This window comes from Agelaius phoeniceus, chromosome 2 (assembly GCF_051311805.1).
Source record: "Agelaius phoeniceus isolate bAgePho1 chromosome 2, bAgePho1.hap1, whole genome shotgun sequence".
In the NCBI taxonomy this organism is placed as follows: domain Eukaryota; kingdom Metazoa; phylum Chordata; class Aves; order Passeriformes; family Icteridae; genus Agelaius; species Agelaius phoeniceus.
The window spans coordinates 84426595-84451289 of NC_135266.1; the positions used below are offsets into that span (position 1 = coordinate 84426595).

Below are 24695 nucleotides of genomic sequence, written 5' to 3' on the forward strand. Positions count from 1 at the left end.
GAGTACAGTTAGACCTATAATTCACATTCTTCCTGTGACATGTAACAGCTTATCAATTATATGTTTTACAGGAAATTTATATTCCCAGCTTCCTTAGAGAGCCCAGAACAAACAAAAAAAAGCAAACAAATCCTAATTTGCATTTGTTCACAACTGAGAAAAAAAAAGTTTCAAACAGCAAAGAAATGAGTACTCTGCAGGGAAGAGTAATTTCTATCAGCATTCAAAGAAGCTTCTTACATTCGTTTCTTATGAAATGCCTTGCAAAACCTCCCTGATATATAAGCTGTCCCAGTCCCAGGGCAGGATTCCCGTGCTTATTTAGAGTGGCATATGAATGATACCAACAGGGTCAAAGGGAAGGCCTCCAAGCACTTCACAGGAGACATTCAGAACTTTCCAGGAATAAATCTTTGCAGAAGACATTTTCTAATATGGCTGTTTATAGCCATTTATGGGATAAAGAGAGACTTTTAGGTTCCCAGAGCCCTTTAAGTGCAAATGACATTATACAGTATGTATGTACTGAATGAAAAATAGGACTTGCAATCCAAAAGTACCAATGAAAATGCCACTAAAACATATGGTCTATTATGTTAAACAGATTTTTTTTTCAAGGTATTAAAGAAAAAGGCACTAGGCATAATACCAGATTCTGGGAGATGTTGTAATACCTCTACACAGCTTGGGCTGTGCCCAGATCCAATCCTGTTTTCATTTGCATTTTCCTGTAAATTAGTAGCAGCTCTACCTATCTATTGATGGTAGTAAGGCTCTGCAGAGGGATCCAGACATGCTGGATTTATGGACTGAGGCCAATTGTATGAGATTCAACAAGGCTGAGTGCTGGGTTCTGCACTTGGCTGACAACGACCCCAGGCAGTGCTAAAGGCTCGGGGCAGAACAGCCAGAATTCAGCCCAGCAGAAAAGGCCCTGGGGGTGCTGGCTGACAGCAGCTGAACATGACCCAGAAGTGCCCAGGTGGCCAAGAAGGCCAATGGCATCCTGGCCTGGATCAGCACTGGTGTGGCCAGCAGGACCAGGGCAGGGATAGTCCTCTGTACTGAGCACTGGTGAGGCCACAGCTCAAATCCTGTGTCCAGTTCTGGGCCCCTCACTGTAAGAAGGACATTGAGGGGCTGGAGAGTGTCCAGAGAAGGGAAATGGAGCTGGGGAAGGGTCTGGAGCACAAGTTATGAGGAACAGCTGAGGAAGTCAGGCGTGTTTAGTTTGGAGAAAAAGAGGCTGAGCTGGGACCTTCTTGTTCTCTTCAACTGCCTGAAAGGAGGTTGTAGACAGCTTGAAATCAATCTCTTCCCCCAAGCAGCAGTGACAGAATGTGAGGGAATGGACACAAGATGCACCTGGGGAGCATTAGTCAGGATAGTAGGAAAAAATTATTCACTGAAAAGATGTACATTGATGTACATTCAAGTCATTGAAACAAGCTGCCCAGGGAAGTGGTGGAATCACCACTTTTGGAGCTGTTCAAAAGGCATGCAGATGACTTGGTGACTTGGTTTAGTGGTGAGCAGTGCTGAGTTAACTGTTGGACTCCATAATCTTAGAGGTCTTTTCCAAGCTTAATGATTCTACAGTTCCAAAAGGATAACTATAATGAAATGTGCCTTTGGAGTATCTAGAAGGAAAGTCTTGTACCTGTGTGTCTGTTGTACCTCAACACTTTGAGACACTTGGGCAACACTGAGAAAACCACGGGATACACCTTCAGTTCAGACACTGCGCCAGAGCTGGCTGCCTAGGTCTCCTGTATCATTAGTCAGGAGAAACACAGCCTCCCATAACCCAATCCATTCATACCAGTGTAAAGGTGAACTGTCCCTCAAAAGTGTGTATAGCTCTCCAACAACATAAATCTGGACAGATGAATTTCACTGTCAGCATCACTATCAAATACTACTGAGCAAGGCACAGTTTCTATCTTTTTTCTGCCACATCTGCTTCTCCCACAAGTTTCATCTATAGATTTTTACTACAGCATGAGGCAAAGTGAGGCTGCTTGCCAACATATAGTGAGATACCATGACAGGAATAACTGACCTCTAAGGTAGAGTCCTACTCTTCCAGTTGAGCTCCCCTTCACCTGTTGGCTACATGCACATACACTTTTCTAAGTTATATGCTCAACTTCTTTGGTTTCCTACAAAAAAAGTACTAGATCACTGCTTCATGTTATATTGCAGCACAACTAAGAGAAAAATAATGGAAACAAATTTTCTGACTTTACTGGGGACTAGAAGCACATCTACACAGTCATAACAGCCATATTTTCTGGTTATTGCAGGTTGTAAATAAAGAGCAGAGCTAACTTGGGTTTTGTGTATATTGCCATAAACCCAGAATGTTTGACTCACTTGTGTTTGACCTTAGCATGGAATTTCCCACGTCAGGAGAGTGTGGCTTTTGAGTAGCAATATCTCTGGTATATAACCCCCAAGCTAAGTATAGTCTATCACAAAAACTGTACTCAAACAGTGCTTTCCCTCTGGGAATAATAAATAATGATTACTGTAGAAACTGGACATGCATATTGGTTTTAAACTTCAGTAACACTGTCAAAATGTTGCCTGGCTAAATGAGCACTTAAAACAGAATTTTAAAATAGTGTCCAGAAGAAAATTAGGTGTTGTTTAAAATTTTTTGCTCATAAACCTCATAAGCTGCAATGATTTTAAGTAGTTAAATCTAGATTTGCTTTTCCATAAAAGTACCTTTAAGTAATTGCTCTCATAAAGATCAATACTAGGTTTTGGCTTTAACAAAATTTCTATAACCAAGTTAGAAATATTTTGCTCTAAATTATGCACTGCTACACTTCTGTGACTGGGACTGCTGCAGAAACATCCTGGTGCTTTCCATAAAACAAAGAAAGCAATAAAGACAGCAAATATCCTATACATAATGTCTGCTTAATGAGATTACTCATTGTAAATAACTCATGTAAAATGTTTCCTGATGATGATGTCAAGCAGCTATGTGGGTCAGCCTGCAGATAATGGTTTTTGAGCCTGCAGATAATGGTTTTAAATTTTTAAATGTATTATCAACTTATCTTCGGAGTTTCTGAAGTTGTTTTGCAGTTTTGAAACCCTTCCCTAGTTTCACTGGGAACTGCAATGGGATGAAGGACCATATATGTTATAAATTAGGTATATATATTTCATTATCAAAAGGCTATTGCCATTTCAAGAAATCTTCTATCCCACTTCTTCCCTTCTATTTGATAAAATAGTGGAGTAAATGGCTTTGTTTGCCTGATCTCTCTCCAAATTTGCTCCTAAACCTAATCCCTCCTGTTTACAGATACTCTGCTAGTCCATGCCTCTATCTACCCAAGCATGAAGCATTTGCTGTCCTGCTGGGATGTGCTGTGGTTTACTGCTAATCCAACACTACCTTAGCCTAGTAAGCCTAATTTTCCCCACTGAATCCGTAAATCAGATTACAGGACAGAATCTTCAGCACCTCCAGCTACTGCCAGCAACAACAGGAACAGCATGTTTTTCCCCAGGGAAGGCTGGGGAGGGGTGGTGAAAACAAGAAGGAAGATTCAGAGAGCTATCCAAGGGGAAGGGGGATTTAAGTGGCTATTTAAAAAAGCATCTTCATAGCTGGCAGTTGGTAACAGACTCAGCACTGCAGGGTTTTTTAACCATGCCTTTTAGAGAATTGGACAGTAAACTGCATTGAGCACTGGGCAAGGAGAGGTACAGGAGACTTAGAATGAAGAAGATCTGCAGGAATATAGAGACCTAGCAGAAATATGCATAGCATTACTTTAATACCTCCTTTAAAAATAAAGCTGGGTTTCAGCACTCAGAATTTTCCATTGCCATTAAATACTGAGGTGAAAGACAGAAGAAGCACTGTATTAATAGCTCTGTTCTCAAATATTTCAGTTTATCCACAAAAACCATTCACCACCACCTGGATTGTGAGTGAAATTTATTAGCCAACAGGGGTTTAATAGAAAAAGACTTAAAGCTTAGAGAGTCCTTCCAAAATGCATTTCTTGGAGTGCAGGGCAATCTGTTTATTTTACAGAGCACATCTACACAGGTAAGGATGGGACATCATTAGGAGGCACAACGCTAGTCCCAGGAGAGAGCTGACTCCTGCCAAACAGAGACTTCTATTTGTTTTGTGCTTAACAAAAGCAAGACTGGTTTCAGAAACAATTCTTCCAAGCTCATAGCCCAAGACCAATTCAGAATATGCACATTTCAATATGTTTCTGCTTGGCTCCATATCATGTCAGAACATTCTTTACATAGATCACAATCACCAAAATTAACTTGCATCTTCCAAGTCATCTTCCAAAAGTACAAATTTCTTTAAAACAACTCCTGTGAAGTGAATCTCAATACAAAAGCCTTGATTTGTTTAAATGAGGAATATTTATGGGTTAAATCTCCAATCAGGCAGGCTAAATTCAGAATTGTGCAGGGCATTAGTGCATTCTTGTTCCTCCAGTGCTCCCAATAAACCAGGAAAAGAAAACACAGGAGTAACTATATCCTCTGCATACAGACCTATCCCATGTAAATAAAACAAGAACACATGCAGGTTCAAAGAGGAGTGATACTTTCTCTCCTTGTGCTATGGATATAGGCAGATCAAGGGGCAGAAAGTTCAGCTGCAGAGTTCAAAAGGTCCAGCTGAGAGTTCAGCTGCAGAACAGCCTGGCACCCATGTAAATCTGCAGTCCATGAGCCATGGCAGCAGGTACAGCTGCTGCATTAACCCTGCAAGGACCTTCTTTAGGTTCACCTTCCCTTAAAGTCACTGTCCCCCTCTTCACATTTAGGGGGCAGCTGATGCTGAATGAGGCTTTGCTTAAGTCATGTGCCAGATCATTAATCTTTTGTGCTCACACCCCTTTTACTGCTTCTTCCTGCTGCTTCTCCATGGCAAATGATGCACAAAAGGGATTTTTTTCTGTGGGCTAGAACAGAGGGCCAAAGAGCTCTGCTGAGAATGCAGCAGGGATATGCAGAGGGATCCTATATATGCTGCAGGGTGATCTAAGGTGAATGCTTGCACTGAATGCCAAGCCCAAGAAAAGCTGTCAAGTGGGCTAGAAGGAAAGACAGCCCCAAATGTTTTTGCAACACAGGTGCAGCTTCTGACACTTCATTATCTTTACATAATGGATCTAGCTAGTGAGCAGCCACAGCGATAGGGAGGTGTAGTTTGATAGAGAACAGTGCAGTGAACTCTTTTTGCAGTATTTTATAATCAAACACTACAACCCTTTGGAAGACATGACTAAAAGTGCAAGTGCAGACAAAGCCACCCTTAGGTAATTCCCTTGATTAAAATTCTCAGACTCAAAATGAATCTAATTAAGGACACTGTGAAGGCACCGAAAGTCAGTACGCACTTATGGCCTCTTTTGCAGATGGTGAGTTGCCAAACAGAATTGAGAATCTTAACTGCAAGAACCATCAACAAATTCAAAGAGGATGAAAAATTAGGGATGGCAAAATTCAGACTGTTACATAACAGCAATGCTGCCAGATCTCCTGTTTCTTGCATTAGATGCAAAAGGCCCTCCCAAGAGAGGACACAGTGCTTTTTATAAAAAATACTGAAAAAGGAGACCGTAGACACATGCCATCCTCAGTGACACAGCCAGCACAACTGATGAAAGAGGATAACTTTCCTAGCAGTTTGTTTTTCCTTCGTTGTTCGACACTGTTCCCTGCACCACTGTTGAGAGACATCCAAACACATGGTGTCCTCATCTAATAGAGTTGTCACAACTGGCCAGATGTCTGCTTTTTTTTTTTCCCCTACAAGACTTTTATAGGAGGCAATATGCTCTGATGTGTCACTAGAAGTTTTCATTTCATTAATCAGCTTTCTATCAAAATGCTGATGTTTCACAGATATTTTTCTGTGATAAAGGCAAGTCAACTAAAAAACACTGTTGAAAACAGATAGGGAAAATATCGACCACTCAAAGTTAATTTCTGTCTGATTTAATTTTCTCCAACTGTCTGCATTAGTCTCCCAGGAAAATAAGTCTACTCAAGTATAGTAAAATGTGCCTATAAATATGTGATACAGATTAGACAGACAGTTTGTCTGTTTGGCTGAGTAGAATATTGTTTGATAAAAAAGAAGCCGAAGGTACTTGGGAATTACAACTTATTTGCCTTCACTCCATTCAGTTTCTATAATCAAGAAAAAATACAGATAATAACAAGCTTCAAGTAGGCAATTACCTCAAGGACCACATGTTGTACTCTACAATCAAAAAAACCAAGTGAAGGGTTGAAATACATTCTAATAGAAAGTTGGGGGCTTTTTTTTTCATACACTCAGAATTGCCTGGGTTGGAAAAGACCTTAAAAGACCATGTAGTCTCACCCATCGGCAGGAATGCCTTTCACTAGAGCAGGTTGTCCAGTCTCATCCAGCCTAATCTTCAGCAATTCCAGGCATGAAGCATCCACAGCTTCTCTGGGCACTGGGTTTCAGTGTCTCACCAACCTCATAGTAAAGAATTCCTCTTTTATGTCCGATCTAACTCTACCCTCTTTCAGCTTAAAAATATGACCACTTGTCTTGTCTTTAAAGATCCTATTAAAAAGTTTGTCCCTGTCTTCCTTTATAAGCCTCCTTTAAAAGGGGAAAGGCCACGATAAGGTCTCTCTTCTCCAGGGCAAACAGACCCTGTCTTTGCTGAAGAGGCACTCCAGCCTTCTGGCCATTTCCTTGGCCTCCTCTAGACCTGCTCTAACAGGTCCACATCCTTCTTATGCTGGGATCCCAGAGCTGGACACAGCACTCCAGGTGGGGTCTCATCACAGCAGAGCAGAGGGGCAGAATCCCCTCCCTCACCCTGCTGGCCACACTGCTTTGGATGAAGCCCAGGATACAACTGGCATTCTGGGCTGGGAGTGTGCAGTGCCTGTTCATGTCGAGTTTTTTATTTACCAATACCCCCAATTCCTTCTTCTCAGGGCTGCTCTCAATTAGTTTATCTCTCATCTCACAGTATGTGCTGACACTGCTGATTATCTTGACTCAAGTGCAGCACCTTGCACTTGGCCTTGTTAAACTTCATGAGGTCCACATTGGTGCACATCTCCAGCCTGTGACAGTCCCTCTGGATGGCATCTCCTCCCTCTAGCATAACAACTGCACCATTCAGCTTGGTGTTATCTGCAAATTTGCTGGAGCTACACTCAATCCCAGTGTCTGCTTTGTTGATTAAGATGTTGACTAATACTGGTCCCAGAACCAGTTTCCACTCTAACAGTTTAAAAATAATAACACTTGAATTTATTCTGATCTTAGACAATTTCTCAGGCTTAGAAAGAGAACAAAGTTCAATCCTCAGCTTACCATTTTTGTGACACTATATGCATGCACAGATAGCTAACAAGAGACAAGCAAAGAATACTCAAACACTTATTTTTAATGGTTTAAGAAACAAGTATCCTAAAAATGCCCAAGGCATTTAAAGCTGCTATATAAAAAGTCAGGTCATGATGTTGCATTGAGTGCAACTGCTCTTGATTTGCTACAAATGTTCAACACAGTTCCAGTTCTCAAAGCCTCACACTACCATTCTTGTTGCAACCCTCTTAATATAAACACAAAGCAACATAAACCACACCACAAAGTCAGTCCAATGTCTTTAAAAATGGAAACTAATAATTAGAATGAGCTAATAAGTTACTCGCCTGGATCCTCACCTGGTAAAAGACTGGGTAGTTCAACTGTTCAATCGATATTTTTAAGTGGGTGTCATCATACAGATAAACAATAACATAAACAATTTTAACATAATATAAAGACAATCAAAACCCCAGAGCTTACAATCACTTGCAAGATTAGTGAGAGACTGAGCAAGAGTGACGACTTGAATTTGTTTCTCATTCATCTACTCATAAAAGGTGACAAGTTGATAGCTGTGGACCAACATCATGCTGTGGTCCAGAGCCAATGGAAATGTCAGTGAAATCTTGCCAATTCCTTAGGTGCAATAAATCATCATAGCTCTATTAGTCAGCCCTCTAACTTCCAACACCCAAAGATTTGGCTCTATCTACAATGCATGTTCAGACAAGATATAAATCAAAGCAGTGTCAACTTGACCACAGTTAGGTTTTTTTCGTTCTCAAATATTACTCAGACTTTGATAGTTAAAAGCAAATCTCACTGAAGTCATCTAATTTGCAGGAGGAGGAAAGCATTTACAGCAGAAATTTCCTATAAACTCAGCAGACCAAGTTTAACTCATTATCCATCATCCCAAAAGCTGTTGTTACCTATGCTGGGCAAATTCCTACTTAATAGTCTGTACAGCACTTGAAATCATCAGTCTTTCTTGCATAAGAATGTGGAAAAGGAAAGATGCATCTCCCCTTCCCTGCATCACCACCTGGATCTAGATGGCTCCCAGTTACCACATTCAGCTGGGGCCCAGTTACAGAAATCAACAGTAACTGCACTACCTAATCTGGACTCTATCATCACCCTATACCAAGCTTGTCACCAATCCCCACTGCTCCAAGTTGAGTGTATTAAATTCCTGAAGAGTCTGAACTTCTGGAGAAGAATTGCTAAGCCACAACTCAACACATCAACAGTTTAGGCTTCCCAAGGAGCTTGGTCTAGACTTAAGACTCGTTACTGCTCTTTCTCAAATGCATTAATTATGGAAATTTTACCTGCCCAGGGCTGCTCCAAGCACAGACTTACCATTCAGTCCCTCAAATCTTTGTATTAAAAGGCTCAAACTTACGGTAGAGTGCTGAATGGGTATCCAGGCAGGTGTTTCGACTGAGCATTTGTGAGATGGGCATCTGCCATGGCTCTGCTGCAAATAAGTGAAAAGGGCATTATACACAACACAGTACGTGCTGCAATCGCTAGGCGCGACGGCCTCCATTCCATAGGGAGCATCTAGGAGTTTGCTCGTAGTCATCACACCTCACAAAGTCATTTTCCACTGTCATGTAGGAAGAATAATCTGCAGTTTGCAGGACCAAAAAGGCCACATGAGTTGTCTATTGATTTTGCATTGAAGTTCTGGGTTACGTGGATGGAAAGACATCCACTCCCAACCCCGAGCGTGTGCCATCTGCCTTCCCTCCACAGTGGAGCATTCAGAGAACAGTGGAGCGTTAGTCAGCAGGTAGAGATTGGCTTTTTTTTCCCCCATTTCATGACAGGCTGCATTTTTTCCACAATGACCTCTTTGAACCAGTGATAGATGCAGCCTGAAACACCCATCAGGGTTATTTTCTAGGAAGAGTAAGTATGCCCCAAATTTTTAGGGCATGTTTCTTTTCTGAACAGAACGCTCTGTTTGCTCCTCAAGTTGGTCCCTGGAGAACATGAGCAAATATCCAATACTCCAGTTCTCAGGAATACTACTGCAGTTCCCTGAAACTTTGCAGAACAAAAAGAGTGAGGGGTTGATTTAAAATCTAACATTCCACATGGCAGTGCAAGATGCAACCATCAGGCCTTCAGGCTGATCTTCCTGTAATTTCCTTTGCATTTGCTGTGATTCAATTACATTTCAGCCAAGGTTTGGAACCCATCAGAATGAATTGCACAGCAGATTGGGTCAGAGTCCCTGAAGAAAAGTTCAGAATAAATTCTGGTGTCTGCCACCATTACTCTCAGCATTTCACATAAGAGTCAAACTATTATTTAGCTCCCTGAATTGGAGGACTCTTGTAACCAGGTATTTTCCTGAAGCTGGAAGTAGTATGGGGAAAAAAAAAAGCTTTCTTCTTTTTATTTTCATTTAAGCCTGATATATCACAAGCAGCTACATTGCACCTTTCTTTTCCCCATGCTGAGAGTAAAGGATAGAAACCTCTGCGAACACTAATGATTAGATTTCACACAATTTTCAGTTTTGAGTCTAATTTAAAAACTACTAGTGTTTTGTTCTTTATCTCCAAAAAGTTAACATTTGTAAAGCAGTGCAGTACTACTTTTACAAGTTAAAAGAAAAAAAGTGGATATCAGATTAAACTTTGTATTTTCCAAAACTTACAACTGGTTATCTTTAACATTTTCAATTAGACAACTTCAAGAAATATTCAAAAAAACAGCTAGCAAGCAAGAATCGTTGTATTTTTAGATGACAGTTTAGAAAGTCCTTTTTAAAAGGATTTGAAAAAGCCACTGCTATCATGGCACCAGAATCCTGCAGGTGTGTGTTATCTCCTGTAAGGAAGGGATGAATGCAACAGCAAACAGTGTAATCCCATCACAATAATAAAACTATAAATTAATTCTGATTAAAAATGCGGCATGAAACACTAGTAATTATTTTTTACTTTAACAATTGTACACTTACATTCTTTATTCCAAGGCAAGTTAAAGGCAAGGTAATTAATAATATGCTTTGGACTGGAAGCATTTTTCTGATTAAAAAGCCTGATCTCACTGATGAAACTATGTATAACTTTGTCAGGAGACTCCTCAAAAAGACTCCTTGCATTTTTAAGAGAACACTTTTGCAAAATAAAAGCTCCAAATCTCATAGCAGGAGGGGCTTATTGTACTCTTGTTTTTGAGATTCATACCTAAATTGTCCCAAGGCCTAGAATCCCCTGGCACTTGTGCATATTCAAAGGTCAAAGAGACAGCAGTAACTGTGAATTGCTCAGAGGCAGCAGTTCTACAGAGTTCCCAATTTTTCAGGGCAAGAGCTGTGCTGGTTGTTCCTCTGGGATGTAGGGTGACCTGCAGTGTTTGACCTTTCACAGCTGGATATTTGAATTACTCTTCTGGTAACATGACATTGCACTGGTTCTGTCTGAGAAATGCATGTAGTTCAAGGGCAAGGACTGAACACTTTTCTTCTACAGCTTTTTGGGGATTTGGAGCTGGATTATTTTTGAAAATTACAGCTTATTTCTTATTTGAATGATCTCTTTTTTTTGTTTTGTGTAAAAACCAATGCATTTCACACCTTTCATATCTTAGACCCTCACCTAGTTGAAACAAGTCTTAGATATAAGGTTGTATATCAGCTGCTGGTCACACTTTTCTTCCTAAATGCTCAGGGTTTTTTAATAGCCAAAAGCTCCAACATCTAGAGAAGCCAATTTAAAAAAAATAGCCAAAAAGTCAACACTACCTAAAGTATTCTGCAGGCATATGCAATACAAGTAAGCACAGGAATAAATAATTGGCAAATATTTACAGGCTGTAGAAAGAATTAACTCAATTTGATTATTACTGCTAACATTTTCCTCAGCTTAGGAGTTTGGTAAATCAAAAAACTACAGACCTTGGCCTACCACTACACTGAAAACCTCAGCTTAGGAGTTTGGTAAATCAAAAAACTACAGACTTTGGCCCACCACTACACTGAAAAGCTAAAAATCTCAAAAGCGATGAGAATCCATAGTTTAAAACTATCTTTCTTCAGAAAACCTTCAAGGGAGGACAGAAGCACCTCAAGTTTGTTTTTTCATGTTTGCCAACAGTCATGTGCAAATATACCTTGCCCTCCTGTTTGGGGGAATATGTTCCAATACAAGTTTTTATCCATCTTAAATGGAAAGAGAGGGGCCGTGTTTCTATAGGTCATGAATGAGTGATTTCCAGAGTCTTGCTTTACTCCCTTTCTTTGAGGATACTCGGCCTCCTGCACTGAGCTTCCCCTTGAGACAGCTCCTACACAGTGACGGACATAGCCATCCAAGCAGAGACTTTATCACAGCTTACTGAAATCAAAGCCTTCAAAATACACAATAAGATCTTCAGCTCATATAATTTTTATATAAAGAGACTTGGGTACACAAAAGAATAATTTTATTCTCATTGCTGAATTCAGCATCATTCACAGCTTTTTTTCTGGGATGACACTTCAAACACTCGATGAATTGCATAGCAATGATACAGCCAGGAAGCAATGAAGCTATGACCAAAGTCAGATAGAGATGCTACCCCCACATTCAGCTAGAGACAGTGCAGTTTCTTCTCTGGAGGCCCTGACACATGTAATTCCCAAACCTATAGGTTTATCAAACCTCCAGAAATGCAGACCCCAGGGGTAACCAGCAGACAGAAAGGCACCAATCTCAGGAAACAAAAAACAAGGCTGCAAGCCCTTCAGAATCCATGCACAGCACCCACCTTCCTAGCAAGCAGCCCTTAAGCAAACTTCTTTCTTACATGCTTTTCTCAGTCAGGTGTTAAAATAACTGACTGCTACCAGCACTATTTAGGAACATCAGTATAATGTATTTGGAAATGCATTAACACAATGCAGAGTGGTAGCGCATCAGTGCCCACAGCAATATTGCAGAGGGAAATAACTGCACACTGAATATTGAACTAGAAGGTGAGAGCTTTGGAGCACTGCACAAGAGAGGTTTCAGGTGACAGAGATGCAACTGCACCTCAGCAAGCTCTGGGGAAGATTTCAAGGAAGAACTCTTTTGTATTGAGCAACTTCAGGAGCAAGTAGGTATATCTTATTGCCACTTTCTCATAGGCAGGGAGAGATCTTTATATACATAAAATTTCAATATCAATACCAAATTTGCATGGCCAAATATTAACATGATTCTGTCTGGAGACACATTCAGAGGCAGATCTTAGCTCTGCAGGAAGATGGAACAAAATCCAGAGAGGATATTTAGGAATATAAAGGTTCAGGGCTTGTTGAACTGCAGGACTCTCTAAGATCACACTTAATATTCATTCTCAGAGAAGATATTGCTGATGAAAGTCAAAAGAAGTCACAGGTCATATTCCATTTGTATCCACTGAAATGGCCAGGAATACAAATACAAGAAATTGTATCCAAGTCCTTGAGTGAGGTCTCAAGTAACAAAAGCATTGGCTGAAGTCAATCCCAGTGGAACACTCTCAGCTACTCCTACGCATCCTTCCAAATTATCTTCTCTGATGCTCTGGAGACATGAAAATCATAGATCTCAACTAGAGGTCTCAGACTGAGCAAAATATAATAACATACCAGGCCATACCCCTGGCCTAATGATTCACTCACAAATAACCATTCCGTTCTCCTTGACTGCACATATCTTCTCATTTTCCAGAAGTCTTGCATCAGGTGAATGGACACAGAAAGAAATTTGCACAGCAGTATCAAACAGATTAACACAGAAAAGAAATACATGTTTATGTTGAGAATAAGAGCCACAAGACAGATCTTTTCTGCTTTTCCAGCTATGCCAAATGCATAAAAATACAGCTCACCTTGGCACTGGGAAATTATCTTCCCACCTTCACCCAGGTCCTCCAAATATCAGAAAAAGGACCTGCTAAGGACGTATAGCTCTGCTGTCATTAAGCTGCACTATTATTGAGGCGGCATCAAGCTCTTGTTTCCTTTTTCTTGCTCAGTGTCTTCTTCCACTTGCCTCACCTCTGCAGCTCTCCACTGCTTTGCAGTATCGAGCTCAAGCCATATCTGCCTGAGCTGTTAATTGAACATTTTCTGCTCTCAGTTTATAGAGCTCTTCATAGATTTATAAAAAAAAAAACACCCTTCTCCTTTCATAGCTCATAACCAGTCTCAATAAAGACATCTCTCTAAAATCAGCAAATTATAATCTAATGAAATCTATTGAAAATTTCAGTTGCACTAAACAAGGTCAGTGCTTAGAAGAAATGAAGTGTCACCCAGAAATGGAGATCAAAGTAATTCCCTTCCATTCCTCCTGCTGCCATAGAGACCAAGGGAGGGGGAAGAAGGGAAGAAGAAATTTAACAGACTTAATTCTTCCTGAAATTTATAATTAACTACAAGGGAAAAGGGACTATTATCACATTTCTAAAGAATAAAGGAGGAAAAAGTTGAGCTTTTGACAAGATATAATTACCAGACATTACATATGCAGTGCACATTGGTTTGTTCTGTGTAATTTTCTTGAAATTCCCCCCCCAAAGGATTTTATTTTTTCAGAAAACACAACATGTGTCTCATCAGTTTACATTCATAATGTCTGAAATCCAAATGCTAGAGGCTCACAATAATTGTTTCAAAATTTAACAGTGGTAAATAAAGATTTGAAATAAATACTCAGATACACTCCCCATCGGTCAAACATCCCTGAGCATATTCTCCAGCTAAGATAAATGGTAATCAATGAAAAGGATCTTCCTACTCTTCTAAGCCTGTGTAGTTTAGCCAGCAGCCAACCCATAGTCATCAAAGCTGTCCTCAAGTACCACTTTAGAATAGACTTTACTAAATTACATGTAAATTTTATGGATTCAGCACTCTTACACTTTTAGGGTCTGGCAGGAAAACACCACAGTTTGAAGTGCTCATCAGCACCTAATAATGACTATAAAAAAAGATTTTGATTCTTTGCTAAATGTGAATCTCTGGGCGGGGGGGAAATCATTATGTTTCCTTTGTTTTCAGTTTGTTATAGCCAGGAAAGTCAGCACAAAAAAAAACTTAGCTACTCATTTTATGACTCCAAACTGCAATGATTCAAAGCCTAGAGTCTTGGAAAGAAAAAAGAACAAATGTTGCCCAGATCTATTAACAATACGCAGGCACAAAAATGTGGGGGTTTTTTGTTTGTTTCATATCCAGCTAAATTTAAATCATATCCTCATGCCGTATTGCTCTCCACAGCTTTGTTAGTTTTGGTAAGATTATACTGGTTTGTAACACCTGAGGCACTAGTTAACCTCAGTATCTATATTGAGCTTTATAACTTCCTAATTTTGGGACTGATCTACAGACTCTCAGACACATACAGCCTATCTTTCAGGAAGTCCCACAAAACAAACTGAACCTTGTTGTTTAAGTATATGCCTTTTTATCTCTCTATATTGAGTATTTTTCAGATTAACATAGTCAAAGAGGGGAGAAGTGATGGGACAACAGGCCTACGACAAAGTCACCTCAGCATAAATAAATATTCTAACTATTAGCTATTTGCATTAGTGTCAGGCCCAAATAATAATTAATTCAACTGAACCTTCTAGTGGATTCATCTGCAAAGTGGGACCAGCAGCTGGCACACAGTGTGTGGACTTGCTCCTCATCTCCAGCAGATGACCTGGTCTCATGGACCATTCTGCCCTTCTCCGAACATCTAGAAACTGCTTCTGCTGCAATTCTAAATCAGAGAGTCTGGAACAGTGAGGTCACACCTCAGTTGTGCCATATCCACATTTTTCCATTCTTCAGCCATGTCCTAAAGACACCCTCCAGATAACTGAGTTGGTTTTGAGATCAGGTTTTGTAGGCTAAATGCTGAATGGTGTTCTCCTGCTCACTTGGAAAATCCACGGTATCCTACTAGGACACAAGACCTGCTCCTACATTTCCCAAACACAGCATAATATCAACAGGGATTTATAATGATATACTTAATATAGTTTTGAAGCAAACTAGCTGGACAAATTTTATAGTTCTCCTCTGCTTTACCCTTAACTTCTTGCTACAAAATGAGGTGATGAGTGTGTGGAGTGGGAGAGACCTACAGAAAAGTCATAGCACACCCAGGGTATAAGCCAGAGGTTTGTCCTGTCACTGACCACTGCAACTTCTTATTTTCCATGACCATCATGCATATTGTGAGTCCTGATGACACATCTGTTCAGAATTTGCCTAAAGTGCACACAGTGGTGTCCCCTGTTCCATATATATGGCTGGATGAGCAGAAGAAAATAGGATAGACAGATGTTGCTGGCTCCTGGCAACCTTGTCATTCAAAATTGTACACATTCAGCTTTAGGATAGGTTAACAACATAAACAAACGTACTGCTTTTCTTCTCAGCACCAATACAAAATAGGGGAGCTTCCTTCTGTCTTTATTTCATTGCTTTAAATGTGTGAATTAAATTCTTAGAAAAGGTGCTGGATGGGCAGCCATGAAGGAAAATTGGTAATTTTTCAAACTAGACTACTGCAGAATTTGTAAAAAAGCTACAAAAATGAAAACAAAATGCTGAACTTCTTCACTAGTGGAATGAACCAAGCATTTTACTAACACAAAACAAAAACAAAACAAACCACCAATTTTTTTTTCTGTTTTCCAGTTATGTGAATAATCACATTTTCAATTAATTGCTCCACAGGGGTCAATGACAAATTAAATGTAAGACCTGTCTAGTGAGTAATCTGGTGTAAATCTCTACTTCACTGGAAGCTAACAAGAATCTCTACAAAGAAGTAAATGTTTCAGAATTTTCAATATTTTGATGGCAGGAATTTATTTTTGTAGCTAAAAAACGAAGTTCAAGCTGAGTGTTCTCCCTGGTTCTGAAGGCAAATTTTCTGGTTTACAAACTGAAAGACACAGTTCTGGGACACAGGAATCCTACTGCTGCCAGTGCTCAGTGCTGAGAACTTAGGAGTCAGGCACAAAAGGTAAGTGGTTTAATATTCTTAAATAAATTTGGATTATTTAAGTGGTGTCTCTTCTTTGTGTACATCTTCTCAAAACACAGAAGCACTCAGGATAAAATCTGAGATCTTAAGCAAACCTCAAAACACAACTCTCATACAAGTGGCAACCAACACTGATAGTTCTTAGGGATGTTACTGATGTTAAGGATACTAAACCACTACTCTAGATTGCCCAGGAAGTTATAAAAACTCTGTCCTGATGGAAGGTCTTTAGCTAGCCTTGCCATTGGACTTCTGGGTTTTAAGCCTGCAGAGGTGCCACCTCTGAGCTCTCCCTTCTAGCAACTAGTGCCAGAAAGCTTTCGGGCTTTTTCCCACTGAAAGCTAATCATCTTTTCTATGCCACATGATGCCAAGAACTGGGGGTTCTGGGGTAGCACCTCCTGTTACAGTGAGGAACAGTGAGCTATTTATGCTCTTTCTCACTAGTGGCAACTCCTGTTGTATTCATGAGTCTGTAAAAGGCAGATAGATGGAAGGAGAGCTGGAGAGGACAGCATGTTGCCTTTGACTGTTGGGAGGCACAGTGGGAATGTTCTTCCCTTTCAAAAACTCCTGGTGTTCCCGCTGGGATGGAGGCTCAACCTAAGCTTTAATTTATACCAAATTCTTTCTAATGATAAAATAATGCCACCAATTAACATGCTTTATGTGACAGTAAAGGAAAGATGCTATGCTGGGAACATGATCAATTAAAATAAACCAGGACAACCATAAGAAGCTGTCCTTGACTGATTCAGCATTTCTGTAGTTCTGTGCTCAGACATGCATGGAAAAATGAAGGAAATAAAAATAGGAAGAATTTGTACAAATTAATATCTTAAATCTATCTTAAACATACTTTACACTTTGGCTGAAAAAACATCAGTAGGAGTTAAGATTTGGCAAGGTATATCAGAAATTAATTTTATTAGATGCCATCTTTTACCACGGAGAGTTCAAAGCTGGATCTGTAGATTCACTGAACACAATGTACAAGGGCACATTCACTCCACCACAACATTTATGTCATTTTCTATAATGTGAAAATACCAAAAATTCCAGACTAAATTAAATGACCAAGTGTTAAAAATGTCAACTCTTTGAACAGTGTTCATCTTTTGCAGTTTACAAAGTATTTATCTTTTATTCCCTTTTTATGACTTAAGATCTGAAGAATAAACCTGATGTATTTACTCCCTTTGACATCAAGATCCACTTTTTCAAGACAAAGAATGGCAATTATCTGCATAAATCAGACAAATGGCTATTCATATATGGACAATTAACAGATCTGAGGTCAAAAATAAATACACTATTGCTCTTTAGAATTCATGCTTATCAAAATTATTTTTCTTTAAATAACATATTTTCTGAAAAAGATCTGCTTTTTACTATAATAGTGAAAATTGGCATAAACAGATAAATTTGGTGCTTTAAAAGAAGGAGAGTTACTCTGATGAAAATAAAGGCAGTAAGATCAGGATATGGACCAATACAACACTAGTCCAGCTATTTAAATATGGCCCAAAGTAAGATGAGCAAATCACTAACTTCTTTGTTTTCAAGCTGTTGCAATATGAAAGTGTTCTGAAACTAGACTTTTGCCATTATTCAGCTCAATTACATATGATATTATGTTGTTTCCACATGCCTGCAAATAGAGAGACGTGTACAATTCACATTGTATCTCATTCCAACACCAACATTGGCAGCCAAGAGTGAATATCTGGAGTTGAATATTTGAGGCTCACTCACATGCTTGATTTTGAGATCATTTCAGACACTCAGTGTTGGATTCAAGAGACAGAAAAGCTGAAAGGAAAAATGTGTTTAGATGGAGTTGGGAGCCCTGCTCAAGGCAGCAGCAGTAGTGAGCTGGCAGTGAATCCATGTTTTTTATTTCCCAGAAGGCCCTGGGAAAATATTCAGAGGAAAACTTTCAGCACCAATTCAGGAAATAAATAAGTGACGTCTCTTGACATATTAAAAAAAAAAAACAAAAAGGTACTGGGGCATGTTCTTTTCCAATTACACCATCTTAAAACTTGACTTATTCCCCTGTCCCCAAATCCAATTTCTATGCACCTCCATCCCAAATTCTCTAGGCAAAGCACGGATGCAACTGCAGGTCCCCACTGCACAAGACACCCAGAAGCTCTAGTCTCCAATCACAGCTCTTCTTTTCAACCTTTTGAAGTGGAAAACAACACTTCAGCATGTAAAAACTGGATGTTTAGTGTGATCCTGCATCTCAGCCTTGTTCAGCAGTGCTGCAGCTCCATTGCTGAGCGCTTTTCAATGGTATTGCATCAACAGATACCCCCAAGTGCCCCTGCTCTGCTCCAGGGGTGATTGAGGATATAGTCTCAGATTCAGCACAGCTTGTGGGAGCCAGGAGGACCTTGAAAGAACGGGAAGTGAATGAGGCCACAGCCTCCTCCAATTTATCCTCCTTCTGTGGCCTCATTCACCTCTTGTTCTCTTCCCATATGGGTTTCTCCACCAGCAAGATGGGAATGACAGCTGGCATCTGTTTCCATGGCTTCACCGCGCTCCCTGCTCTCTGCAGTGGCCACCCACCGCCCATCTCTGCTGCCCATGGGTACCCAGGGTATATCTTCCTGCCCTTCTCCATGCTACACATGGGTGTCCCCATTCTGCACAGCTGTGACGCAAAAAATGCCAGCAGTGATGCCAGCAGTGCTAACCCCTGCTTTGCCTTATCATTTGTGCAGCCTTCAGGTGGTATGGCCACCGCAGGCATTTTGCAAGTCCTCTGGAAACTATGAAATTCAGAAAAAGTAAGGCAGAACAGGGAGCACTGTGCTGAACCCCAAAGCTGGATGTCCCCTGCTAACTGCTCCTTACAAACCCCACCACCACCACGTGCAAAGGCGGCTGCAAACACGCGCTGAGCTGCCTGCCCTGTAGCAACAGAAAGGGAGTTCCCTTATCATCACCCTGCCATTTAATATTAAGTTAGTTTCATAAGTTTGAAGATGTCTCAAGGAATCACTCAGCTTAAGCCTACACCAGATCCTTAGGTTGGGAAGTGTCCCTAACCCTGGTCCTTAGCCTAATGCCACTGCTGTGGAAAATAAATTGTCTGCATTCATGTTCAGAAAAAATAATTTAGAAGGACTGTTTCCAAACAGTCCAGCTAGATCTAAAATCAGTATAAGAGTGCTGAACTGGGACCTAGGCATTTTTATTTTTCAGGCCTACAGAGGCAAAGTAATCTATGTTTTTTCCCAAAAAAAGCCACAATAAGTCACAAGAAACTTGCATCTCTCCAATCAGAAACACCATGACTATCTAAACTACATCTGATTGGCCCCCTTAAAATCCTAGGACCCATATAATGCCCCTTTCTTTATTATTCTTTAGTTTACAGAATAAACTGATAAGCTGAGAAAATATGTGCAGTATACCATGTATTCTGAAAGTGCTCTAGTTGCTAGAGTTATTAATAGACACAAGCATAGGCTAAGATAAAATATGAAATCCTTTTCGTTTTGCTAGTAAAAAATAAGTAAAAACCATATAATTTAGAAAGTCATATAGAAACAAACTGCATAATCTACAGATAAAGAGAACAAAATGCTTGTGGAAGCAAAGCTTATTCATCACTTTATCTTGCAACCTGACACAGTACATGCTCAATCTATTTAATTACAGGAACAGAAAAATAGCAGAGAAATATGTACACAGAACAGCAATGTTTCCAGTCCTACCTTGGTCGTGACAATGCACAGACAATCCATTCTGTAAATCTCCACAGGAGTGTATGTAAATCATAAAAATAAATCAGCAAGGGTGAGGAAAGGCTTTTGAATAGCATGAACAGAACCGGAGGCTTGAATCTGCACAGCCGGCTTTTCCAAGTGGGGCCCTCATAAGAAACTCGAGTCCTCCTCCACAATGCTAAAGGCAGTCATGATGCTCACAGGGATCAGTAAACCCACTAGAAATCGTCTCAAGCAAAACTTCCAGGTGGCTTATCAGGCTTGATTGCTGCATTGTTCAATCTGAGATCAAAATATGCTGTTGAATGGTATGCAGCCCTCTAAATGGGAAGATGAGAACCACAACAAGCACAAAAGAGCAAAAGCATCACATTTCAGCCCTAGCTCTGGTTTCACAATTCTGATCTGCTGTTTCAGTATACCCATAAGATTTCCCTTGCCAAGTCTCTCTCTCTCTCAGCCTCTCTCTCGCTCTCTCTCTCTCTCTCTCTCAATCTCTCTCCCTCCCGCTCTCTCCTTCCCTGTCTTTTTTTTCCTCCCCCCTTTCACTCGCTCTCTCCCTCCTCTTCCCTACTAACTCAGAGCAAGCACAAAACACACAACTATCGGGCCCATCTATCACAGTGCTGTCACTTCTCTGCCAAAACAACTGCTTTGGGTTGTAAGGGGTTTTATTAAGAGCATGATTCCTACAAACACACATTGCTGGAAGTGCATGATTGAAACATGAAGGTGTGTGTGAGAATTCGTGCGTCACAGCTACAATTGCTCAGAATTACTGGGTCAGATTCGGATTTGGGAAGTGAATATAAATAACAGCTGGATAAGGCGAACTTTAGCTACAGCAGAAAATAATCAGTCAGGGGAAAGAACCAGGATTTGCATATTTACACATGCACGTGGATCTGTCAGCACAACAGTGATATAATTATAGTTTACCACCCGTGGAAAAACCCCTAAATTACATACATTATTCAAAGCTTTGTAGGGGAACCTTTTTTTTCCCCCCACCTATGAAAAATACATCAAACTTTTAATTAAAAGAAAGCACCTTTAACAACAGAGCTTAAACACTCCTTAAATTCTCTCCCAAACTTTTCTTACATCATTGACAGATTCAAAGACCTAATCTATTTATCTAATTTTCTCTATGTTCTGCTTGGAGTTTTACAGACTCTTTAAGTCCCCACAGCCCTACCTTTCTTGAAGTGATGCTGGTGCAGAGCTTGCCTTTCAGGTGTTTTACATGAATCATTCTGAGTTAGAAAGCTTGCTGTCAACTCTTACGGGCTTCCCTCTCTTCCAGACAGAGGAAGAGAGAGAGAGGAAAAAAAAGGGAGGGAGAGAGAAAGAGACTCAGAAGGGGAAAGATATGTAAAATGAAAGCTCTGGCCAAAGAGAGAGGAAAATCAATGCTCCTATTCACTGGAAAAAAAAATACAGCCAACTGGACTGTTGACAGCAACAAGAGGAAATGTCTAGACACCCATACATTACAATTCACCTTTTCAACACACTGGACAGCACAATCTCCCCTGGGTGCTTTGCTGAGGATCTCTCATTCTCACTCAGAGCTAAAATATGTTTTTAATAAAATAAGTCTTTCCAAGAAAATAAAAGATTATTTAAGAGTCATCTCTCTTCCATAAATTACTCAGGTTATAACCCTAATATTCCCGTGATTTTTGGAGCAGTGAGACGCTCAGTAAATGACACATATTATTTTGCCAAAATGAGGTCACTGCTACCAAAGTTACAAAATCCATAGTGAATCAGATATGTGGTCAGAGAGCAATCAACCCTCCCCCAACTATTAAAGTCCTGGTGGATACGTCTTAAAGAGAAAGTCTGCAGAGCACTTAGAACTGTGTCTAAGGCTTTAATTCACTGTGAGCAAACCCATGTGCAAAAAACAAACTTGATTTGCATTTACAGGCTGTGCTAGAACCTCCAGGTTTTCTCCCTACTGAGGTTTAGTCCAGTAGCCAAACAGTCAGACAAGTTTATTAAACTATAGATTACATGAGACAGGAAACTTCCAAACATCCTTGAAGTAAGAACAAATTAAATATCTCCTTAAGAGGAAATTAACCCATTAATATGGTGTAACATAAACCACTCTTGTGCTCTAAGCATTATTGGGTAAAAGTAAATTCAGTCAACTCTAAAATCAGCAGATATTTTAACACTTGAGTGTAAAGCACCCAACAGTTTGTTCTCTTCTAATTCAAGCTTATCTAGCTTGAGGTATGACGTATTGAAGGTATGAAGTATTTCATACATATAATTACCGAGTGACTTGGCTGTAAAATTTCATCTCAGACTTGAAACTGGCATATGGAGCTGTATTTTGAAATTGGTCTCTAAGTGCATGATCTGTAAATGCTTCTACTTGCAACTCTACTCTTGTGAGATGATCCCAGTGAATGCATGATCCTATTTAAAGTTTATTTGAAAAACAGAGGGTTTCAACCCTTTGGGGATGCTTACATGAACGTGACTCACCCAGCTCCCTCAGTGTACCAAAAAGCTTCCTCCTGCACTCCTCCAATTTTTGACTGCCACCTCCTTCCATTAAATATGACAATGAGCATTTAACAGAGCAGGATTTGCACATGTGCTCCTCAAGTTAATACATAATTGAGCAGTTTGCTCCCTAAAATAACTGCCACCTACTTTTTACCCCCATAATCTCCCATAGCCCAAGACAGAAGGAAGACATGCTTTTGGGGATGCAGACCCCCGCTTCAAACTTCCACAGGCTGATTTTGGTTGCCAGGGCTCCTGGTCACAGCTTCTAAGGCACAATGACTGGCAACAGATGACTCATGTCAACGGGTCTCTAGTGTTTCTTCAAAGACACAGTCCCTCATGTCCATTAACAACCTATCCCAGACCCCAAAAAGAGACTGAGCTGCTTAATTTTGTTTCTCCAACTAGATACTTTTTCCATTCATTTTGTCTCCCCAAGAATAAGATTTTCAAATCATTAGCAGTGCTTTACCCTTCATTAGCAACACCTCCTTCTGCTCTAATTTCTGGAGGTCATATCACTGCTTAGTTCTATTTTCTCCTCTGTTCTTTCAGCCTTCGTCTTATATGTACATATCCTGACTGAAATCTACTATAGAAAGGCTTGACCCAAAAACTAAAAAAATTGAGGAGCAGCCATCTGGGGTGAAAAGACATGGTTTATAGTTGCTCATAGTCAACTTAGATGGTAAAAAATAACGTCTGTGATGAGCTCTAACTCTTGGGAAGCTTTAATATAGGAAGAGTAACAACTATTTCCTACTGTGACACCAGTGGTTCTGTGGATCACCATGTGAAAACCATCTGCCCAGCTGACTGCTTCCTTCTTCTCTAATTTTACCAAGGTATCTGTTTTTAAGTCATACAAAAACCAGTAATATGAGGTGAGTGCATGAAATGGGATGGTCTTTTAATGCAGTCTACACTGGACAATTTAATGATCCTTTCTGGCATTAAAGTCTTCATTGTATCCAGGTACTTCCACTTGGATAACCAAAGCAGAGGGTTTAATTAGGCCACTATATTTAGAATCAGAGCCTGCAACATCCCACTGCATTCAATATTTGTAAAAGCAAGCTTCTAGTAAAAGCTAAAAACATTAGAAAATATTCTGATTTTTTAAATCTTTCATTATGCACCTTCTTAAATACTTCTTAAATTCTTTTGAAACATAAATATTATAAAGCAAAAACTGTAAAGAAAAATAGATTGCTAAAAATTTTTTTAAGCATAACTGGTTTATTTTCTTTTATTTAAAGAGTAGAGATTATGAAAAACAAGACCACTATGGCTCCAAGTTTTGGAGCAGACACAAAGAAAAGAGGCATCTAACCAGACTGTTAACATTGCACTAGTAATGTCAGCATCTTAAAAATTTAGCCAGTGACTATTTAGAGCTCTACGCACCTACACAGAGAACACATGAACACACGCATGGTCTTACAAAAATAGAGAAAGGTTTATTTACTCCTAATGTATCTTAAATTGTGTACTATGGAGTACTTGTTGATGGTATTACATTCCCAGGTTATATTGTCTTTCTTCTTTTCAGGTTCTATATTGCATTCCAACAAGCTACAAATAAATACTTTCCTGATTACATCTGCTAAGAGGGCAATTGATGTAGTTGGCAAATTATGTCTTTACAGCCAAAGCTCACTTATACCACTTGAACCCAGTTCCTGTGGATACCAACTGGTTACTTAGTAGGTTAACACCAGGATTCAAGTGATCTGAGTAAGTATATGCTACAAGGTAAAATCTCATGAGACAGTTCCTTTATGAAGGCTGCTTTGTGGTACACTTAAAAGAAAAAAAAGAGAAAGAGAGACAGAAACTACTAATCTTGTAGATCCTGGATATGTAGTTAAAAGCTGTATTATAGATGAAATGTCAGAATAAATCCTTCTTCATCCAGAAAGATAAGTTAATACAAATTTCAGAAAGCACGTTCTGTATACCTTAGTCATTCAGAATTTTAATGTAGTTCCCAGGCTGAATCAGAAGCCCAGGAGTCCT

At 39.8% G+C, this 24695-nt stretch overlaps 1 protein-coding gene across 16 annotated transcripts in view; it reads right to left on the minus strand.

The window, feature by feature from the left end:
• DLG2 (discs large MAGUK scaffold protein 2) overlaps window positions 1–24695 on the minus strand; it is a 983885-nt gene that overhangs the window by 808509 nt on the left and 150681 nt on the right. For 10 of the 16 annotated variants that reach the window (XM_077174027.1, XM_077174034.1, XM_077174032.1 and 7 more), the window contains one exon: window positions 8784–8858. The exons of 1 other annotated variant lie outside the window; for it this stretch is intronic. In XM_077174027.1, the coding sequence (XP_077030142.1) occupies window positions 8784–8858 (75 nt within the window). Of the gene's footprint in view, window positions 1–8783; window positions 8859–20132; window positions 20628–21342; window positions 21415–24695 lie in introns of those variants that run through there. 5 more of the 16 variants (XM_077174036.1, XM_077174041.1, XM_077174043.1 and 2 more) reach the window with 5 other exon arrangements.